At 41.0% G+C, this 18370-nt stretch overlaps 1 protein-coding gene across 9 annotated transcripts in view; it reads left to right on the top strand.

Moving 5' to 3' along the window:
* Window positions 1–17154, top strand: part of EPN1 (epsin 1) — a 60801-nt gene extending 43647 nt beyond the window's left edge. For 5 of the 9 annotated variants that reach the window (XM_018559592.1, XM_018559593.1, XM_018559596.1 and 2 more), the window contains 6 exons: window positions 3038–3124; window positions 3807–4104; window positions 5593–5748; window positions 9224–9319; window positions 14145–14378; window positions 16090–17154. In XM_018559592.1, the coding sequence (XP_018415094.1) occupies window positions 3038–3124; window positions 3807–4104; window positions 5593–5748; window positions 9224–9319; window positions 14145–14378; window positions 16090–16463 (1245 nt within the window). In that variant the 3' untranslated portion in view covers window positions 16464–17154. The remainder of the gene's footprint in view (window positions 1–3037; window positions 3125–3806; window positions 4105–5592; window positions 5749–9223; window positions 9320–14144; window positions 14379–16089) is intronic. The other 4 variants (XM_018559595.1, XM_018559598.1, XM_018559599.1 and 1 more) reach the window with 1 other exon arrangement.
* Window positions 17155–18370: the final 1216 nt, after the last annotated feature.

The following is an 18370-nucleotide window of genomic DNA, read 5'->3' on the forward strand; positions in this document are numbered from 1 at the left end:
AGATTTGTAGTGAAGAGAGATTGGAACTTCTGTCAGGTTTTTATTTTGTTCTGTGTCCCCATCAAGGAGATTCACCCTCTTTATTTGTCCTAGTGACCATTATCACTCTAAAAATGAAAGAAAATCACCAATTTTGGTTTGCCATCAGAACAGAAATAGAAACCTTCCAATGGGGGCACTAGTTCTGGTGACCCTGCTGACCACCAGGGATTTCCCTTCCTTTGGAGGGATTTCCTCCCACGTCCCTGTTATGGCTATCAGACAGGAAGTAAGGGGAAATCTCCCTAGTGGGATACAGATGGCTGACATATAACCCACCCTTACTCTATCCAAAACTAAAAAAGCAATTTTGGCTTCAGTTCTACTTGCCTACATTAACCAAAATGGTGGCCTCTTGCATCATCAATGAACCATTCAGGCTATGAAGGAATTAGTACACTGGAAGTACTCTTGTAGTCCCACCATTCAGAGCACCTGAAGAAACCCAGTACTGCCTTTTCCTCTCTGCTTTGTTAGCCATTGGTTGACATTCTGAGGAGATATAGCAGCATTGACATGCTCCCTATTCTACCTCAGCAGCACTGAATGGAAGAGTGATGCACCCATCTCTGGCATTACCCACTTGTGTAAAGCTGACAATACCCAGCAAGCAAGCAATATTTTGTTAATGTTTGAGTTTCAACCAATAGTCTCCCCCTCTATTGGTCCCACCCACCAGTTAGCCAATGGGTTTGCTCAGATGCATTGAATGCTGGGACTTAAAGCACAGCGGAGAGTGCTTTTTCTGTACTTGTTCCTCCGCAGGAACCTGGATAGTCAGTGATGAGGTAAGTGGCTGCTATTTTGGTTGATTTTAGCCACAGGTTTATGTTAAGCAGAACATGGCAAATCTTAGTTTATTTGGAAAAAGGGTCTAGCATTTATATTGCCGATTTCTTGATTTGATTTTCAAGACAAAGGTTGTCATTTCAGTCTTTGATTACAGTGTAGTCTTTGTCAGATTCACAATAGTGAGCCATGATGTGTTATTTCTGGTGCAAGGACTTACAACGTACATTTGTGTGAAATGTTTTGCATGACGTTTTGACATCCACTCTGTTAGACTTGGCAGACCATTTACCGATTGTTCATGTGACTGTTATTCCCTCAATCCTTCTGCTTTATGGCATGCTTAACCTGTTAATTATTACCATCAATGGACCACTTGGCCTTCCAAATACAAAGCACTGGGTTTTTCTTTTGTTACATTAAGTGCGCTATGCAACACTAACAATTGTGCATGTTGAGAATTATTTAACAATCGAAAACCGTTTGCAATGCACCCCATGGCATCCAGATATACACTGTTCTAAACAAAACTTTTTTAATCAATAGTGTGAGGAAGGGTTTAGATCCTTTGAGGCTCTGAATGCTTTCTGCACCTTTCCCCTCAATTCCTGGGCATTGTTCTGTTCTTTGTAGTGCATTCTCCATATACTCCCTTGGAGCTGCCTCCTAGTTTCTGGTGGAAGTGTTACTGGCTCTCTGGATTATCCATAAGAATATATGGAGAATGCACTTCAGGGAGAGGAAGCTGGAAATACTGGTTATTGCAGAACCCTACCAGTTATTAAGACAGGGCAATAGGGGATAATGCAGTACAGTACTGATCTTTTGGGCAGGACAATAGGGGAAACATCAACAGTGACACACACTGCAGTAAAACCTCACAGGATCTAAGCCTTTACCACTCTGCCCAAAGCTAAAACAACATAAAAAAATGGAAGGTCCTCTTAAAGGGCCTATTCACACTTGTCCATTTTCATGCAGAAAAACAAATATATTTTGCTGCCTGGAGATGCATGCCAAATAGAAATCCTGTACTTTTCTATGAAGACTGGTTCACAGCTGTGTGCATGGGAATAGGGAAACTAAATCTAAATGAACGCATTCACAAATACACATGTGTTACCATGCATGCTGCATGCACACGGAACAGTGAGAATCCCAGAACAGCTGTACCAAAAAATATGAAGGCTGCCTTTGCTGACTTCTGGAATTGCTAGTTATCTGGCTGTCTCTGGCTTCAGTACTTTGATTTACTGACCTGGTAAAACATTCACAAAGTCAGAGCGTAATCGGAAAGTCTAATCGGCATACTTGTTCCAAGCTATCGCACTTTGCATCACTTGGCTAAATAAGCCCAATTGTGCGCTATACATTGAGGTGCTGGCAATGGCATCCAGTTAGATATGGGCTCTCATTTTTCTAGCACTGGTTAGAAAATGATGGCTCATTTGTATTGGTTGCTGTAACATTTCCGATTTTTTGTTTTTATGTATTTTTGTTCTAACCCATCGTAATATTTAGGTGTATGGAAAGTAAAGTGTGTGGGGTTTCTTTGTTTTCATTTAAATTGTTTCGAAATTTGATATTTTTTTCTTTTTTCTTTTCAAACCATTTCGTATCGTCACATTTTCATGGGAAGCAGCAATCTTGCTACATTGTTTTAAACAGTTCACTAAATCTGTATAAGGTAATTTGTTTTAATTAGTTAATCTTTATATTACCATATTTTATCTACTTTTAAGGGCAAACTGAAGTCAGACGCAGACATATTGCACGGAAATGTAAACGCAGCATTGTTTTGCCAAGCTCTTTTGGTTGCTGGAAAATGTACCCATTCAAATTTCTGCATACATGCTAATTATTTAAATTCAGAGTTAAACTAATTTGGAATCCAAAAACTAGCCACTTCAGTAATGGAGTCTGTGCAAACATTTGCAGTGACTCCAGCAGCCAAGTAACGGGTGCAAGCTTATATCACTTTCCAGGAACTCGTGTAAAATGATAGGATATATTAGAAGTTGTACTGTACAAGAGCTTCATTGAAAAGATTGTAATGTAGAAAGATTGCTGTATTCCTACTTTGAGGAAGATATTGATGTTCTCTGTCCATATTGTCAAAGTTGACTTTTTAGTACTGGTTCAATTTTTCATGAAGTGAATGTCCCTGACCAAGGGGGCTTGTTTACAATCCTTTTTTATTTCATATTAGGAGGAAAGAATCAAACGGGGGGATGACCTCAGACTCCAAATGGCCATTGAAGAAAGCCGAAAGGAGGCTCCAACTAAGCAGGAAGAGGTGACTATAATGTACCTTGACTTGTTTGCAGGTCATGCAGCCCCTTGGTGGCAGAATGTTATTTATATGCACAATTCTACACATAAAATATAAGAAATAAAATTCACTAAAGGTGACATTAGTCACTAAAATTTGTATAGAATCTTTAACATGTTTTAAGTCATTTTTAAATCTGCAGCTTTTAAATGCTATCTTGTGATCTTACTATGAAGGTCCTTGTTCAGGCATGTTCTGTTTCTTTGGTGGCAATGCTCTATCATTGTCTCCCATTTGTTCCCTATTGTCACCTTGTGACGTAAGCTTCCAATAGAGGCTACAAGCAACCATGCCAATGCTTTTTGCACTGTCATTGACGCCACAGTCATGCCATCATTGTCACAGTTACCAAGCCCACCCTGAGTATTCACGTGTAGCTGATGCTGTAGCACAGGCATGTAGTGGCTGCAAAGAGGCTGCAGATCAACAGCATAGAGTTAAGATTCCACTTTATCGTTGCTTTCAGCCCCTGAAAATAACCAGTATTTTTAAATTCTCCTAAGATGCAGTGCTAGGGACCACATGCCCAATTGCCTGTCCGGAATTTAGACTCCGCACAACACTGTAAAAGAAAAGGGTGACCAAGGAGCACTTTGTGATAATTCCATCTTCTGTTTTTTAAATTTATATTTGATTTATGTTGCAGTCTTCCTTAATGGACTTGGCAGATGTATTCAACTCTCCACCTGCAGCAGTCGCTGCATCAGATCCATGGGGAGCAACAGCTGCTCCTCCCTCAGACCCTTGGGCTGGGGCAGTTCCAACTTCTGCAGTACCTGCTGTGTCTGACCCGTGGGGTGGCCCTCCGGTGGCTACAGGTGCAAGCACAGATCCATGGGGTGCTGGTGTCCAGGCTGGTAGTACGGCTAGCGACCCATGGACAGGGAAAGCAGCTGTATCTTCTATTGAAGCCAAGTCTGTCTCAGATCCATGGAATCCAGGGGGTAGGTTTTTTTTTTTTTTTTTTTAATCTTACGATAACTGAGCAGGAACACAGACATGTATTGGATTAACTATCTTAAACTCAGATTCCATGTTGTAAATGAAAAGGCTTGCATTCATATATGCTGTTTGCTTTTAAGGGAACATTTTTATTTTTATTGATTTTTTTAGTACAAAAAAAAAGTATGTTTTTTTAAATGCATAGTTGCTTACATGGTTTTTCCAGATTTCTTGTCCAAATACCTTCTGGTTTTTGTCCTTTACTGTAAAAAGAAGAAAAAAATCTGTGTCTATACGTATTAAGAGCTTTGACGTGCAAGCATCCCTTCTGTTTGTGATCTTATAGCACGTATAAAATAAAATGTTATTGTAAATTAAAATTGCTAAAAGCAGCACATACTGATACTCATTAACAATATGTTTTAGATCCACTTTAAGATGAAAAAACAGAATCATACATTAAAACAGAGATGTACAAATCCCAGGAGCTCCGTGTGCTCCTTACAAATAACAGCTGCCTCCTAATTTTTGAATTTGTCTCTAGTGTAGTCATATATATATATATACACACACATACACATACAACATTATGACCACCCACCTAATAATGAGTAGGTCCCCCTTTTGTCGCCAAAACAGCCCTGATCTGTCGAGCCTTGGACTCCACTAGACCGCTTAATGTATGCTGTGGTACCTGGCACCAATCCATCAGTAGCAGATCCTTCCTTTAAGTTGCGAGGTTGGACCTCCACAGATTGGACCTTTTTTTCCCAGCACACCCCACAGATGTTCGATTAGATTGAGATCTGGAGAGTTTGGAGGCCAAGTCAATACCTCAAACTCATCGTTGTGTTCCGCAAAGCATTCTTGAACAATTTTTGCAGTGTAGTAGGGCACCTTTTTCCTGCTGAAAAAGGCCACTGCCATCAGGCAATACTGTTTCCTTGAAGGGGTATACTTGGTCAGCAACAATGTTTAGGTAGGTGGCACATGTCAAAGTAACATCCATATGAATGGCAGGACGCAAGGTTTCCCAGCAGGACATTTCCAAAAGTATCACACTGCCTCTGCCAGCTTGCCTTCTTCCCGCAGCACGACATACACACCTGGCCATCAACATGATGTAAAGGAAAACGTGATTCCCCAGACCAGTCCACCTTCTTCCATTCCTCCCTGGTCCAGTTCTGATGTTCACGTGCACATTGTAGGACACGGGTCAGTATTGGCACCCTGACAGGTCTGTGGCTATACAGCCCTATATGCAACAAACTGTGATGCACTGTGCGTTTAGACACCTTCCTATCAGAACCATCATTTACATTTTTAGCTACAGTAGCTCTTCTATTGGATCAGACTACACGGTCCATCATTCGCTCCCCACGTGCATCAATGAGCCTTGGCTACCCATGACCCATGATATGTCACTGGTACTGATACTGTTTTTTTTATTTACAATTGTACAATGCTCTTTTTTTTTTTTTTTTTTAAAGGTTCCACAGCTACTGGCGGTGTGCAGAGCAAAGATCCTTGGTCGTCAAGTCCATCAATTGCAGCCAAGCAAGCTACGGACCCTTGGGCTCCTGCTGCAACATTTTCTGATCCATGGGGGGGTTCACCTTCTAAACCAAGTACAAACGGCACCATAGGTAGGTTTGTTGATGGGCATTAGGGTAAAAGCTGTTTGGTTGGAGGGCAAACGTAATAAACTAATAGCTATTGTGGTAAAAATAAAAAACATAAAGAGAGTCAGAGATGGGCAGATCTCAAGAATGATTGGTGGTGAGAAAACGTCCCATGTCTACTCAAACTGTGTGACACTTGGACTTTGCCATTGTGATTGACCGACTTGACTGATAAACAAATGTGGTTCATATACGGTAACATTGTCTCCACTTTCCTTGGTAAAACAATTGGCAACCATTTTTGTAGATATTTAAGGGAAGAAAATTTTATAAAAGAAAATACATTTAATTAAAAACTCTCTCCCCATTCATTCTAGGGTTACACCAAATACATAGGCACTTCTGGGTTTGCATTTAATGCATAAGCAAGTGCAATGTTGTAAATAATTTTATGCATTTTAGCACCTTACCACATTAAAAATCAGACATTACTTTTTTAATGCAACGCAAAGCATGTGCAATGTGGGTGTTTTGCCTGCTACTGCAGTAGTACGTTGAAGTTTAATTCAAAATGAATTGCAGAGCATGCACAGGTTGCATGTTTTACGTTGCATTAAAGCAGCGCAAATTTATGAAAAGTAAACTATTGTGCGGCTATCTGGACATGTTGGGAGCCACACTCAAGGCTTCCTATAGTCATGAAGTTGACCACAGCTGCTTTAAACTGTTTAGGTCTTTGTATTGCCATCCTAAGAGAGCAAGATATATTCTGTGTGTTGGGTAGAATATTATTATTCTTTTTACATGGTATTTTTATATAGCGCCAATAGTTTGTGCAGTGCTTTACAATATAAGGGACATTACAATCACAATACAATTCAAGACAAGATGGTAAGGAGGGCCCTGCCCCTGAGGGCTTACGATCTAAAAGAGGAGGGGGAGAATAAAGCCTTTAACAGTTTAGTCGGCAAAAGCAGTAGCAGGAAGTTGTGATACAACCCTTTTTGACGGGTCATAAATTTAACTTAAAACCTTTTTCTACTTTATATAATTGCAAAATATTTAGCCTCTATTATTGTCAACTAACTGCTATCATTGTTATGCTTTGCAGTTTTTTTCTGTTAAATGCTTTGCATTGTGATCTGTCAACCACTTAGTGTATGTTGAGGTGAAATCAGGGGCGTAACTAGAAATCACAGGGCCCCACAGCAAAATTTAGTATGGGGCCCCTTGACCTCTAGTTACACCCCTTGCAGAGCCCAATTGAGATCCCACACAGCCCACCTGAGGGTGACCCTGCAGAGCCCACCATAGACTCTCTAATGTGGGCTCTGCAGGGTCACCCTCAGATGGGCTGGTCACACTCCTTACCTGTCCGCCTCCTCTTCCTCCACCCTCGGTGATGAGCCTCGCCTCCTCCACCTGTCGCAGGGCTCCGCCTCCAATAATGGTAACACTGGGCCCCGCCTCCTCCACTGCTGGGTCCAACCTGCTCCACCCCTGGCTCTCACTGACTCAGCAGCGGCTGTGAAGAGGAACGCGCCGCTGCACAGATCACTGTCAGTGATCTGAACAGCGGCATATTTCTCTTCACAGCTGCCAGTGACAGCCAGCAGCGTGAGATGCCAAAGTGAACCAGGCGGCCCGCAGGGCATCAGGAATGTCCTGGCCGGGCCCCCCTGTGCGCTCCATAGCGGCCGTCTGGGTCGCTAATGGTGATTGCTACGCCACTGGGTGAAATAATAATGCACTACTTTTCTGTAATACATGCACATTATCCCCTTTTTTCTTTTTCTCTCCATTTAAAGTACAGAAAAATACCTGCTGATCTGCCAGAAATGTCCCGCGCTTCTAAGTCCTGTTGTGAGCCAACAGCCCTGCCTAGTTTCTTATGCTAAACTGCTCTAACATTCCCACTCTCCGACCTCTACATGATAAAGGCTATTTTTCTGTAGTGCAAGATGAACACATTTTCAAACCTATATTAAACAGACCAAAAGGGAGCAAATGAGAAGAGCTCATTGTTTCGCTTTCTGTATTAAAGATTACATCATTGCAGCCACACAGTTTAAAATGTCATAACTGGTTTAAATGGAAATCATGTAACTAGCCATGGGTGATGGATGGAAGGAATCCGTAGTGGAGTCTGGGCAGCACTTACTCTTAGGTATCTGCAGGTAACATCTGTAGCAAGTCTTCCATAGACAATCCAAGGTTCAGAGATAATTGTATATTCTTGCTTGAGAAAGGATCAGTGTTTGATCCAAACCTACTGCCCGATTTGTAAATGTAAATAAATATATATATAAGTACCGATACTTTTGAGCTCCGAGACTAGACTAGAGAAAAATTCAAAAATTAGGAGGCAGCTGTCATTGGTAAGGAGCACACGGAGCTCGTGGGATTTGTACATCTCTGTTTTAATGTACGATTTTGTTTTTATAAATAAAGGGATGCACCGATACCAGTTTTGCAAGTACTTACTAGTATGAGTGCTGATACATTTTTGTATAGTGTCATGTGACAGTTTTTCTAAAACAATACAGACTAATGATTTCAGGACAGCCGGTGACAACCCGGCCTAACAAAAAAAAAAAGATTTATATATTGATGTACTAATCAATAAAGACAAGCATTAAAGTATAATTAAACCATTGGGGGCTGCATAGATCTATTGCTAGCAATAGATGAACACTTGATGATCCTGAAAGGACTTTGGTGTGCTGCTGACATTGTTCACATGTTTAGCACTGCCACGGCGCCATCCACAATCACTAAAAGCACCCTTCCCTGAAGAATGGGATATTTGGTAAGGAGTACGACAAGACATCCATGTGTACAGTGTGAGTAAATGCACGCAGCCGGTAGCGTGCACGAGGACAGACACCGTGGGACACGCAGCAGCCAGTGCTGGATCAGAGACTGGCACCAGCGCTGGAGGGACTACTGGAAAGAAGATGACTATCGGATCAAGAGGCATCATTTAAGGTAAGTCCTTAAAGGGGGGGGGGGGGGGGATTGTGACTTTAATGTCACTTTTAAATTTGTTCTATTATGGTCTGCCTGGAGTTCAATGTTAAGTCTGTTTGATTATCTAATAACTTGGTATTCAAAGTGGATATGTTTTTTTACCAAGATCATCTGCTAAGGGGTCCTGTTGGGGTCTTTAGTTCACAGTGGACACCCAAATTATCTCTCAGTCCTGCCATCATTGTATCACCTAATCTCTGGGCATGAATTGGCATTGCTAGTTAGTCATTTAATTTGGTCTAACATGGCTCAGGAAATACAATGTAGTGTCCAGAATCCTGCTTTTATTATCGAAGTTTTGTAGTGGCTGCATATACAATAATTGGCAGAGTTCAGCTCTGGTGCATGAGTCCGATACCATTCCGCTATTTTACCTATTGTCTGTTTTTTGTGAATCCTTGTTTTGTTTTTAACATGTTTGTCTTTATGTATGTATGCTTGTCTCCGTCTGCTCCTCCTGCCTCCTTAGCCAGTACCACCTTTGACCAGTTCATCACTTCTGCAGATGAGTTTTCCGATTTTGACAACCTGAGGACCACCCTTCCCCAGTCAGGAAGCAGCACAGGTTTGGAAACGCTCTCTTTCCTGCCTGCTTGCTTACTGTCATTCCATTTGCTTTCTGCTTAATGCTTTTGGTGTGTTTTGTTTTATTTTTAAACTGTTCTGTTTCAGGGCTGCTTACATGGTCTTTCATTTCTTTCATGCCTGCATGAGAGCCAGATTGTAACAGTTGAACTCCATGCAAATGTAATCCAAAGCTGCTTCTGCTCACCTGTGTTCATAACCAATGTAACCTAGTATAAGCACTTTAATGGCAATTGTACAGGAAATGATGGCCAAGCGTCTAGGCACAGAATACCTTTTGTCAGATCCAATATTTTTAATGGTTAATTGCCGTCCTAGTCTTGTATCTTTAAAATACTTTGTCATTTAATTTATTTCACAGCTAACACTATCATCCTTAAAGCCTGACTCCAGACATTTTTTGGTAGAGTGGTGAAGAGTTAAAGTTTTTGTCTGTGACCCTATTGGGGAGGTGTGTTTCTCCCTTCCTGTCTGGAATAAGTAGTTCATGGGACAGGACAGCACTGCCAGCTCTTTCCTGCACCAACTAAAACATATGTTTGTGTTTTTTTGAGTTACTTGTTTCAAGCTAAACTCCAGATCGGGAGTGAATCTTTCTGAATACCCCCAGTCCATAGTGCATAGCATAGTAGCTGTGTTTCAAACACATCTTTGTAACGTGGGTGGCTGGCAGATAAGGGGATGTCTTTTCCGGACACCAAGTTTTGACCTGCTCCTACACACCCTGACTTTAGCAACAGCATGACGGTTGCTGTGTGCCTATGAAAGTGGGTAGGCAGGAGCTTCCTTTAGGCTTTGTTCAGATCACTTTCCAGGAGCCAGTGGGTCAGCAGCCACCGGCGTTCAGGAGGCAACACTGCCACCTCCTGGATGCAGTTTTTTTTTCCATCCCAATGGAGGATGTTCTGGTGCGGCCCCATTCATTGAAATGATCGCTCTTGACTAGCTGCACTGCCTGCCAAACACAACATATACACAAACACAATATTTTGTGCTGCAACACAACGCCGCAGCAATGTATACAGCACTGTTTGGGTGCATTGCTGACATTGCAGTAGGCAGCTGGGGCGGTAAAACCACAGATCAAGGACCTGATTTTATTGCCCCCTTAGGCTCCATTCAAACAGGAGCATTTGTCCGCGCATGTTTAGCTGTACAGAAAAAACAAACTTTAATGTGCATTGTTCAGACTTTCGCATTTGCCGCTCGGTACGAAACCGTGTGTCCCGCAAAACAGTACAACTGCGATTTCAGGGGCAGACACTGCACGTCTGCGGCTATACTGCCTTTAGCATGGTCTGTTTTGCAACAGTTGAGGCCTTGTACATGTGGCATAACTGCAGAAAAGGTGATTTCTTATTGATTGTTGTAGGTATTAAATTGTTGCTCTTAGAGTGGCATTGGCAAATTGGTAAACTGGAGAAAGGAATAGACAATGGGAAATTTGCTAAGGCATGCCAGCTGTAAATGGCTTAATTTTACACAGTTGTGCCTTTTTTATATGATCTTTAGGTAAACTAAATACCAAGAGCTCCAATGTAAGTTATTGAACAGTTGATATCTGATAATAAACTGGCCAAAATGAGGATAGATTTAAATATTATATATTGGAAATGTAATATTGCTTATGGCTCCTATAAACATATATGGGTTGCGTGTCCTCTAATTTTAAATTATATTAGAGAGATATGTTTGACTTGATTTTACAATGCTTTTAAAGATACATTGCCCATTGGCTGAAGCGCAAACATCCTATTAAGGCTCCATTCACACCTAAGCGTATTGTGGCACTTCAATCAGCGTGACAAAACGCTCAACCCCAGGATTCCCATTTATTTCTATGGCCCCTGTTCACGCCTCTGCGTTTTGTCGCAAGCAGAATACGCCTGTCGCACTAAATACTACATGAGCTACTTTGGGGCAGAGTCAGAGCTTTTTCTCCCCATTGGCAAAATAGAAACGCTTGAAAAACGCACGTTGCGATTATTTGCAGCGTGTTTTGCCCATGCTAATGAATATGGCACAATCTGCTCAGGAGGCCACAATCTGTTTGTAAAAACGCTCACTAAAAACACGCATAATAGTTATCATGCAGCCCAAAACCTAGTCTTCCCTCACAACCACTTGTGGCCAAATCTTTAGACACTAAATATTAGAAAACCTCTATATCTCTACCTTCTAAAGAATGGCTGACCACCTTAAATGGAATGTACTAGGATGGGAATGAAAAGACAATAGTTTTTTTATAAAAACAAAAGTTAATTTTTTGTATTTTTTTTTTTTTTATGGAGAGCTGCCAGAGACAACAATTGTAACTGTTAGTGCTCAGTCATAGTCATACATTTTACAAAAAACGCATCTGGATTGTTTATATTATTCATAGTCATTTAAGGTTTTTGGTATTATACCTAAATCCCCTAATCTGTTCTTTTTAGGTTTTTCAATATGGTAGAATTATAAAATATATGTTACTCCTCCAAACCCCTTATTCTCTTCCACTAAACCTTACAGGTTGGTTCTGCAAGTGAGGGTTGAAAAAAGACTGTATAAACGGGGCAGACATTCCCCCCCCCCCCCCCCTTTTAAAAAAAAAAAAAAATGTTTTTATTTTTTTCTATTGTACCATTTTCTCTTTTTGAAATTTGTTATCGTAACTTGTGCAATTGCAAACCTAGATGTGTGTCATCTCATCTGTCTATATGTACATTTTGTACTATTTTTACTTTAAATATTGAAGGGAACCTGTGCTGAGAGCTGCACAGACTTTGTCTGACCAAGGAGAATTGGCCCTCCAAAAACATTGTACATCTGTCCACTTAGCACCATAAAGTATAAATTGATAGTTTTTACATCTTTCATGTAATTTTTTTTTGTGTCTGTGATTTGAGCAGTGTATGGCCCTCTCAGCACCCCTCCTTTTTAACAAAAGCCATTTTTCCAACTGACGTTTGTCAATGGGGCTGGGACGACCGAACACTGACTGCACCTAATCAACTGCAGTCTCTGTTCAGGTATTCTGACAGCATGAGACATGCCACTGCCAGAATACAATGGCCTGGTAGTGCAAACAGCGTGGATGGGGGAATTCAAACATTTGATCTCATTTGGCCTGCAGGGCTGAACAAGAAAAAAATGCTTAAGTCTGATAGATATTTACTTTGGTGACTTTTGTACAGTTGGTGAGCCGGCTTGTCGGCATATTCCCTGATGGAATATTTTGCATACAGAAATGCATAGGCTGCCAATATTATCTCCACTGGATCACTGCGTAGCCTTAGCCAGAATGCTGACTTTAGTAAGGATCCTACCCCTGGCCAGGAACATGTGAACTCATTTGTTGCTCACTGGTTACCAAAACTGTTCATATGCTACTAAAAGCACTGGGAAGCGCAATGCTGACATTTTTAATTCTAACTTAAATGTAACACTGTGCTTGTTGTCCTTCTTATGGAGTCTGTGTGCAGTTCCTAAAAAAATAAAAATAAATTACTGATGCATTGATTTTGGGTTCAGTAATGCCTGTTCCTTAGAAATAATAGTGAATGTGACATTAATGGGCCACATTTTAAACTGGAATCCTTTTGGACTGCTTACAGATCCCCTGCAGGACTGCAGATGTTGACTTATGGTTAACGGTTGATGCGAAAAAGCACCGCATTTGTTCCATCATACTAATGGTTTACCTATTACTTCCTTTTTAATTTATCCATGTTATCTTTGCAGCTTGAGGGTAATAGGAACCAGTGTTTACTTTCCATCCGGGAAAAGTATAAACTTTCCAAAGAAATGTTGGAGCAAGGATGATTTGCCTCTCAGTACATTCCCAGTTTTAATCCTGATGTAAAGTTCTTTTAAAAAATTAATAATAAAGTGTGTGTGTGTGTGTGTGTGTAGAGAGATGTAGAGAGATGTAGAGAGATGTAGAGAGATGTAGAGAGATGTAGAGAGATGTAGAGATAATATGTATGTATGGGTGTGGAATTTTTAGAAAAAACTACTTGTCCAAGTACTAAAGCGGGTGCCGAATCTACTTGTCCCTCATGACAATCTACTTGTCCTGATACAAAAAAATAATTTTAACCAAAACCGTATTTAGTAGTGCTAAGAAGCACTTCTCATTGGTCAGTGCCGTCAGGTGACCGCATTGACCAACGAATCCATGCCTGTTGGGATCTGTGTACATTGAGCGGTGCATGCGCAGCTTGGTGCACAAGCTCAGCAAGGTCCTGTGCCGAGACAAAGTAACTCCCACATGCATGCACAAGAGTTACATTATCCCGTCCCGGCAAATCAAGAGGATGGCAGCACAGGCGACGGAGGAGGGTGCTGACATTGCAATGCTAGCACATTATGGCAAACACCTACTGGGGGCCCACTAGATCTATATTGTGTTGGTGGTTTACTACCACTTTAATGTAACCAAGCACTGCAAAACCGCATTCCATCTGCAGCTTCCCTTGATAGTGAAATGTGGCATTACATTGGTAAGTAGATGCCCTGCCTATTGCAGATAGTCATCCATGTGGTAACTTCCCCCTACAACAAAAGCAGCTAAGAAATTTTTAATTTGAAATTCCACTTAATGGAACTAATATATTCTTTTGTAGGTTTTGTCATGTTAGTTACTGTCACGTTGCAGTATCCATTGCTGACTGAACTACAAACTTCATTGTACGCTCTTGGCTCTTTATGCTTTTTTCTTTCTTTTCATTCTATATTGGACATCCAGAAGCCAGGAGATGGTTTTCAAAGTTGGCATGTCCTCCTATTTCGTGGTATATGTTTCTTCTGTTTGTCTTTAACAGGCGAGTTGGATCTTCTGGCTGGAGAAGTTCCAATGTCTCGCTCCCTTGGATCAAGGAGTCCTGATGCCTTTGACATGGCAGCAATGAGCAGCTCCTTTTCTGAAAATTCCAAGACAACCCGGAAGACACCAGAATCCTTCCTTGGGCCTAACGCTGCCTTAGTAGACTTGGACTCCCTTATTTCAAAACCCACCATACAAAATATCAAGACCTCCAATCCCTTCCTTGTAACAGGTGAGTGACTTGTTACTTGAGAGGTTAGTAGTCCATATGTAGTCACTTCACCTTAGCAAAACAAAAACAAGATGCTTGATGAGCTGGAGACAGGCCTGTTAAGATTATGCTATTGTATTATAAGTCGGATAACATATGGGGAGTAAATAGTCCACATTATTCCCATGGAAGTTATTTACATTTTGCTTTTTTCAACCTTTCTAAACCTAGTTACAGATGGCTGTCATAAAGAAATTGGTTTAAAAAGAACTCCAATGGGAAAGAAAAATGTGTATAGCAAGCATCCAATAGCTTTCTTTGAACTTTTAAGGCACCATTCAGTTCCAGTTTGGGGGGGTTAAGCACAGGTATTAATAGGAGTGCTATCACTTTAAGAGCTGGCTATGTTGAAGGGCAGTTAAAACTCAAATGCATGCTTTTGAATAGCAAATACAGCATTTGATAAGAAAAGGCTGTATTTGATTTGCTTTGCCTGCAGTTTAGGTTTACTTCGATAGGATATGCTGCATCCAAAGAAACGCAGCGCAACCTCTGAGCTGCCATATGTACTTCTCAATTAAAGTCAATGGGATTTTTCTGACCTGTTTTAAAGTGCATTGCAAATGTCAAATGCAACACCCTAGACCTGGTGCTAGTAGTCTGCAGTAAGCTTTGGTACTACTTGGATCCTGATGAAAGTCAGCAGCTTGTATAAAATGACAGTCAGCACTCCTTCTAAGATCTGTGTTTAAACTCCCCAAACTGTTTTGTTTTTTTTAGGACGTTAGCTTCCTCAATAGCCACCAAGGATGTAAATCCACCTTTGTGTGCAGCAAATACCTTTTCAAACCTGTTAATTACCATATTGAAAAGTAGTGGTGACTACATCACTATGCTGCACATAGGCTGTGCAGAGAGCAGAGCTGTGGGAGGGACTCATCATATACTTTCTTTGTGGACTTCCTCCAAATAATTACAGGAGGGGGCAGATACAAGACCAGTCACCCTGTGCAAGAGAAGAGTAGCAGTAAATGGTATTTATTACAGAAAACTCCTGCACAGAGGCAAAGTTTAATGTTGGATTACTGTACAGATCTGGAATATATACACCGAGCACACCAAGTAAGAATACACATGGCTCTTGTATGTAGACTATATATGCTTACCCTGAAGTTCAGCTTTAAACTCTTTAACAAAGCTGCTTGAAGCTTGCTGAAAAGCTTTGCAAAACGTCTGTAAAAGCATGCTGCACACATGCTATTTTTCATACTAGGCCTAAGGGTCTCAATGGTGTTTATTATGACAAGAGGTTAGCCCTAGCCATCATAACTGTAAAGCACAGGCTGCAAACCTGCTCATATTGGTGTTTACCTTTCCCAAACATCTTGATATCTTAATATTCCAGAACCCATTGTGATATTGTATGTAGATATGTATAGCAGCTTACATCTTCCTGCCACTTTGATGAGCAAAGCTCCAGCTTTTCCTGGTGTCACTTCATGCTTACTGCATATTTCTCTTGGCCAGTAGGACAGCTCATCATAGTGTTGGGCTTGTAGGAATGTGTGGGGAACAGGCCAGCTCAGCACATCTCAGTAGTTTTGTTAGTCAGACCAGCCTGGCATTAGGCACTAATGGCAGGGACATGGGGGCTGCTGCAGGGAAGACACACAGATTTGTTTTAGTGCAATATGTTCATGCTTAATTTTCCTTTCATTTGTTTTTATTTTAGGAGCACCCAGTTCGACCACAACAAATCCATTCCAGACCAACCAACAGTCATCTCTTACTTTGAACCAACTTCGTTCCAGCCCTGTGATGTCAATGGGACAGCCAGTTACACCAGCTGGACAAGCACCTGCAGCAATTCCATATAGTTCTGTCTCCCCCATGGTGTCAGTATCCCCGTTAGCCCCAGGAATTCCTTTAGCCAATGTGTCACCAGTGATTGGAATGAGTGGCCTCCCAGTTGCGGTAGTACCTCCTGGTGTACCTCCTATGAGCTTGCCTGCTATGATGCCACCACAGCAGATGGTGGCACAGCCCATGGTCCCTAATCTATCTACACAAGCTGTGACGAGTGCTACCAACCCTTTTCTGTTGTGAGCTGTGGAGTTATTAAGTTTGTAATGGCAATGACCAGGGGTGATGGGTCAAAAACTGGCATTTTCATGCTACTACCACAGAATGTCCCTGTACCCTAATACCATCTTTTGTGGCAACCCTATATTGGCAGTACACTTGACTTTTGGTGTCTGCTTCCTTTTCACTGTGCCTCTGAATACCAAGAAATAGTATTTTGCCCTCCCCACAGTACTGCTGAAGTTGTTTAGATAGAAGACCATAGATGAATTCTTGTTTTCTTGATTAAATCCATAGTGTTATGCTGGACTTGGCTGTCCGTGTTATTTCCGTTTGCCCGCCCCTCATCCATTTGCATTAATAAAGCAGCACCTCACAGTAAGGTTAGTTTTTGTTTGCTTCTGCCTCATAGCAGTTCCAGGGTCTTGAGTTGCAAGCAGAGTGTTAACTTGCATTGAACATCATCTGTTCTTTTCTACATAAAAAAAATTAAGTGTTTTTGCCGACACTCTATTTTACCTACATTTACAACCCGAAGCATTGCTGCATTTCAACATGAACTCGTGATGGAGCATTGTTCCTTTCAACTCTATAGGAAAGGTGTCTCTGCTGTTCTACATGTAAATATTGCACCTCACTCAAGCACTTCTGTGTTACTGGACCACAATAGGATGTTGCCCTACTTAGAAATGTGTTATGGATAAAACACTAAAAAGAAGCTCTATGAATTCCAGATCCAGCTTTCTGTTGAGAAGGGGACTATGGGGGGAGGGAGGGGGTCTCTGGGGTATATTGCCATGATAGCAGGATGTTTCCTATTTATTAGAATGAATTTGTGAATGCTGATTAAGTGGATTTTTAACCCTTAAATTTCTTCCACCACTTTCCTATTTCCCATTACAAATCAAATCTGTGATGATGATTTATTTGATAACCACTCAATAAACTGATGGCTTTGCTTGGTGTGCTGTCCATCGACTCCTATTCCGTATATATTATATATTTTTTTGCATTTGTTTTCCTTCCTTCTAGAAGCGAGAACAGTGTTTAAATAAAATCAAATCTGGGAAAGATTCAACAGCATTTGCTTTATTTTATTGTCTTTTAATATGATGGCACACAAGGTGTGGGAATATAATGTAAGTGAATGTACTTTTGCCATTTTAATTTTTTTAAATTTCCTTGAAAGATGAACTCCAGGCAAGCCGTCAAGTTACACAAGCGAAATACAAATCATTTGGCAGGTTAAGCAACTCTTCTATATGTATTTATGTCCATTTATTCCTGAGATGTATTGAGCACAACCAACCTGAAGACCTGACTTTTCTCTACTGCAGTTATGTATATACAAACTCTTGCCCCCAACCTGTATTTGGCGAGTGAAGATGTTTGCTCCTTGTTGAGACACATGAACACTGCAGCACAGCTGGCTAGGTTCTAGTCCTGCTACTCCTTCCACTCCAAGGTAGAGGATTACAAGGGCTGATTGATACTAGATCAAATTCAGGTTCTTCCACTAGTTGCTTTTAAAAATACATGTAATGATTTTCCAATGAACACAAACCTGCATGAATTGCTATGTCATATCTGCCTGCAGTTCAGCTTTAATATCTTCAGATGTTTTGTTAAAAGGGTTAACATTACTGTGCAATTTTTATCTGTTTCCTTCATGTCCTGTCCCTGTGACACCCGTACAAGTAATGGTCGGTGTAATTGTCATGGGGACAGGAAGGCACAGACCGCAATAAAAACTTTGATAAAAGTTTTAAACATTCTTTCATGTTCTATAAAGGGGCCATTTTTTGTGTTGCCCCTTTTGGAAAGCTATTTCCTGTCCTGACAGTAAGTGAGAGGAAACTTCAATCAGAGCACAGATCCATGCTATACAAAGGGAAATACTAATTATTTAAAATGGTAATACTGATAATTGC

This window comes from Nanorana parkeri, unplaced genomic scaffold (assembly GCF_000935625.1).
Source record: "Nanorana parkeri isolate BGI_ZX_2015 unplaced genomic scaffold, ASM93562v1 scaffold405, whole genome shotgun sequence".
In the NCBI taxonomy this organism is placed as follows: domain Eukaryota; kingdom Metazoa; phylum Chordata; class Amphibia; order Anura; family Dicroglossidae; genus Nanorana; species Nanorana parkeri.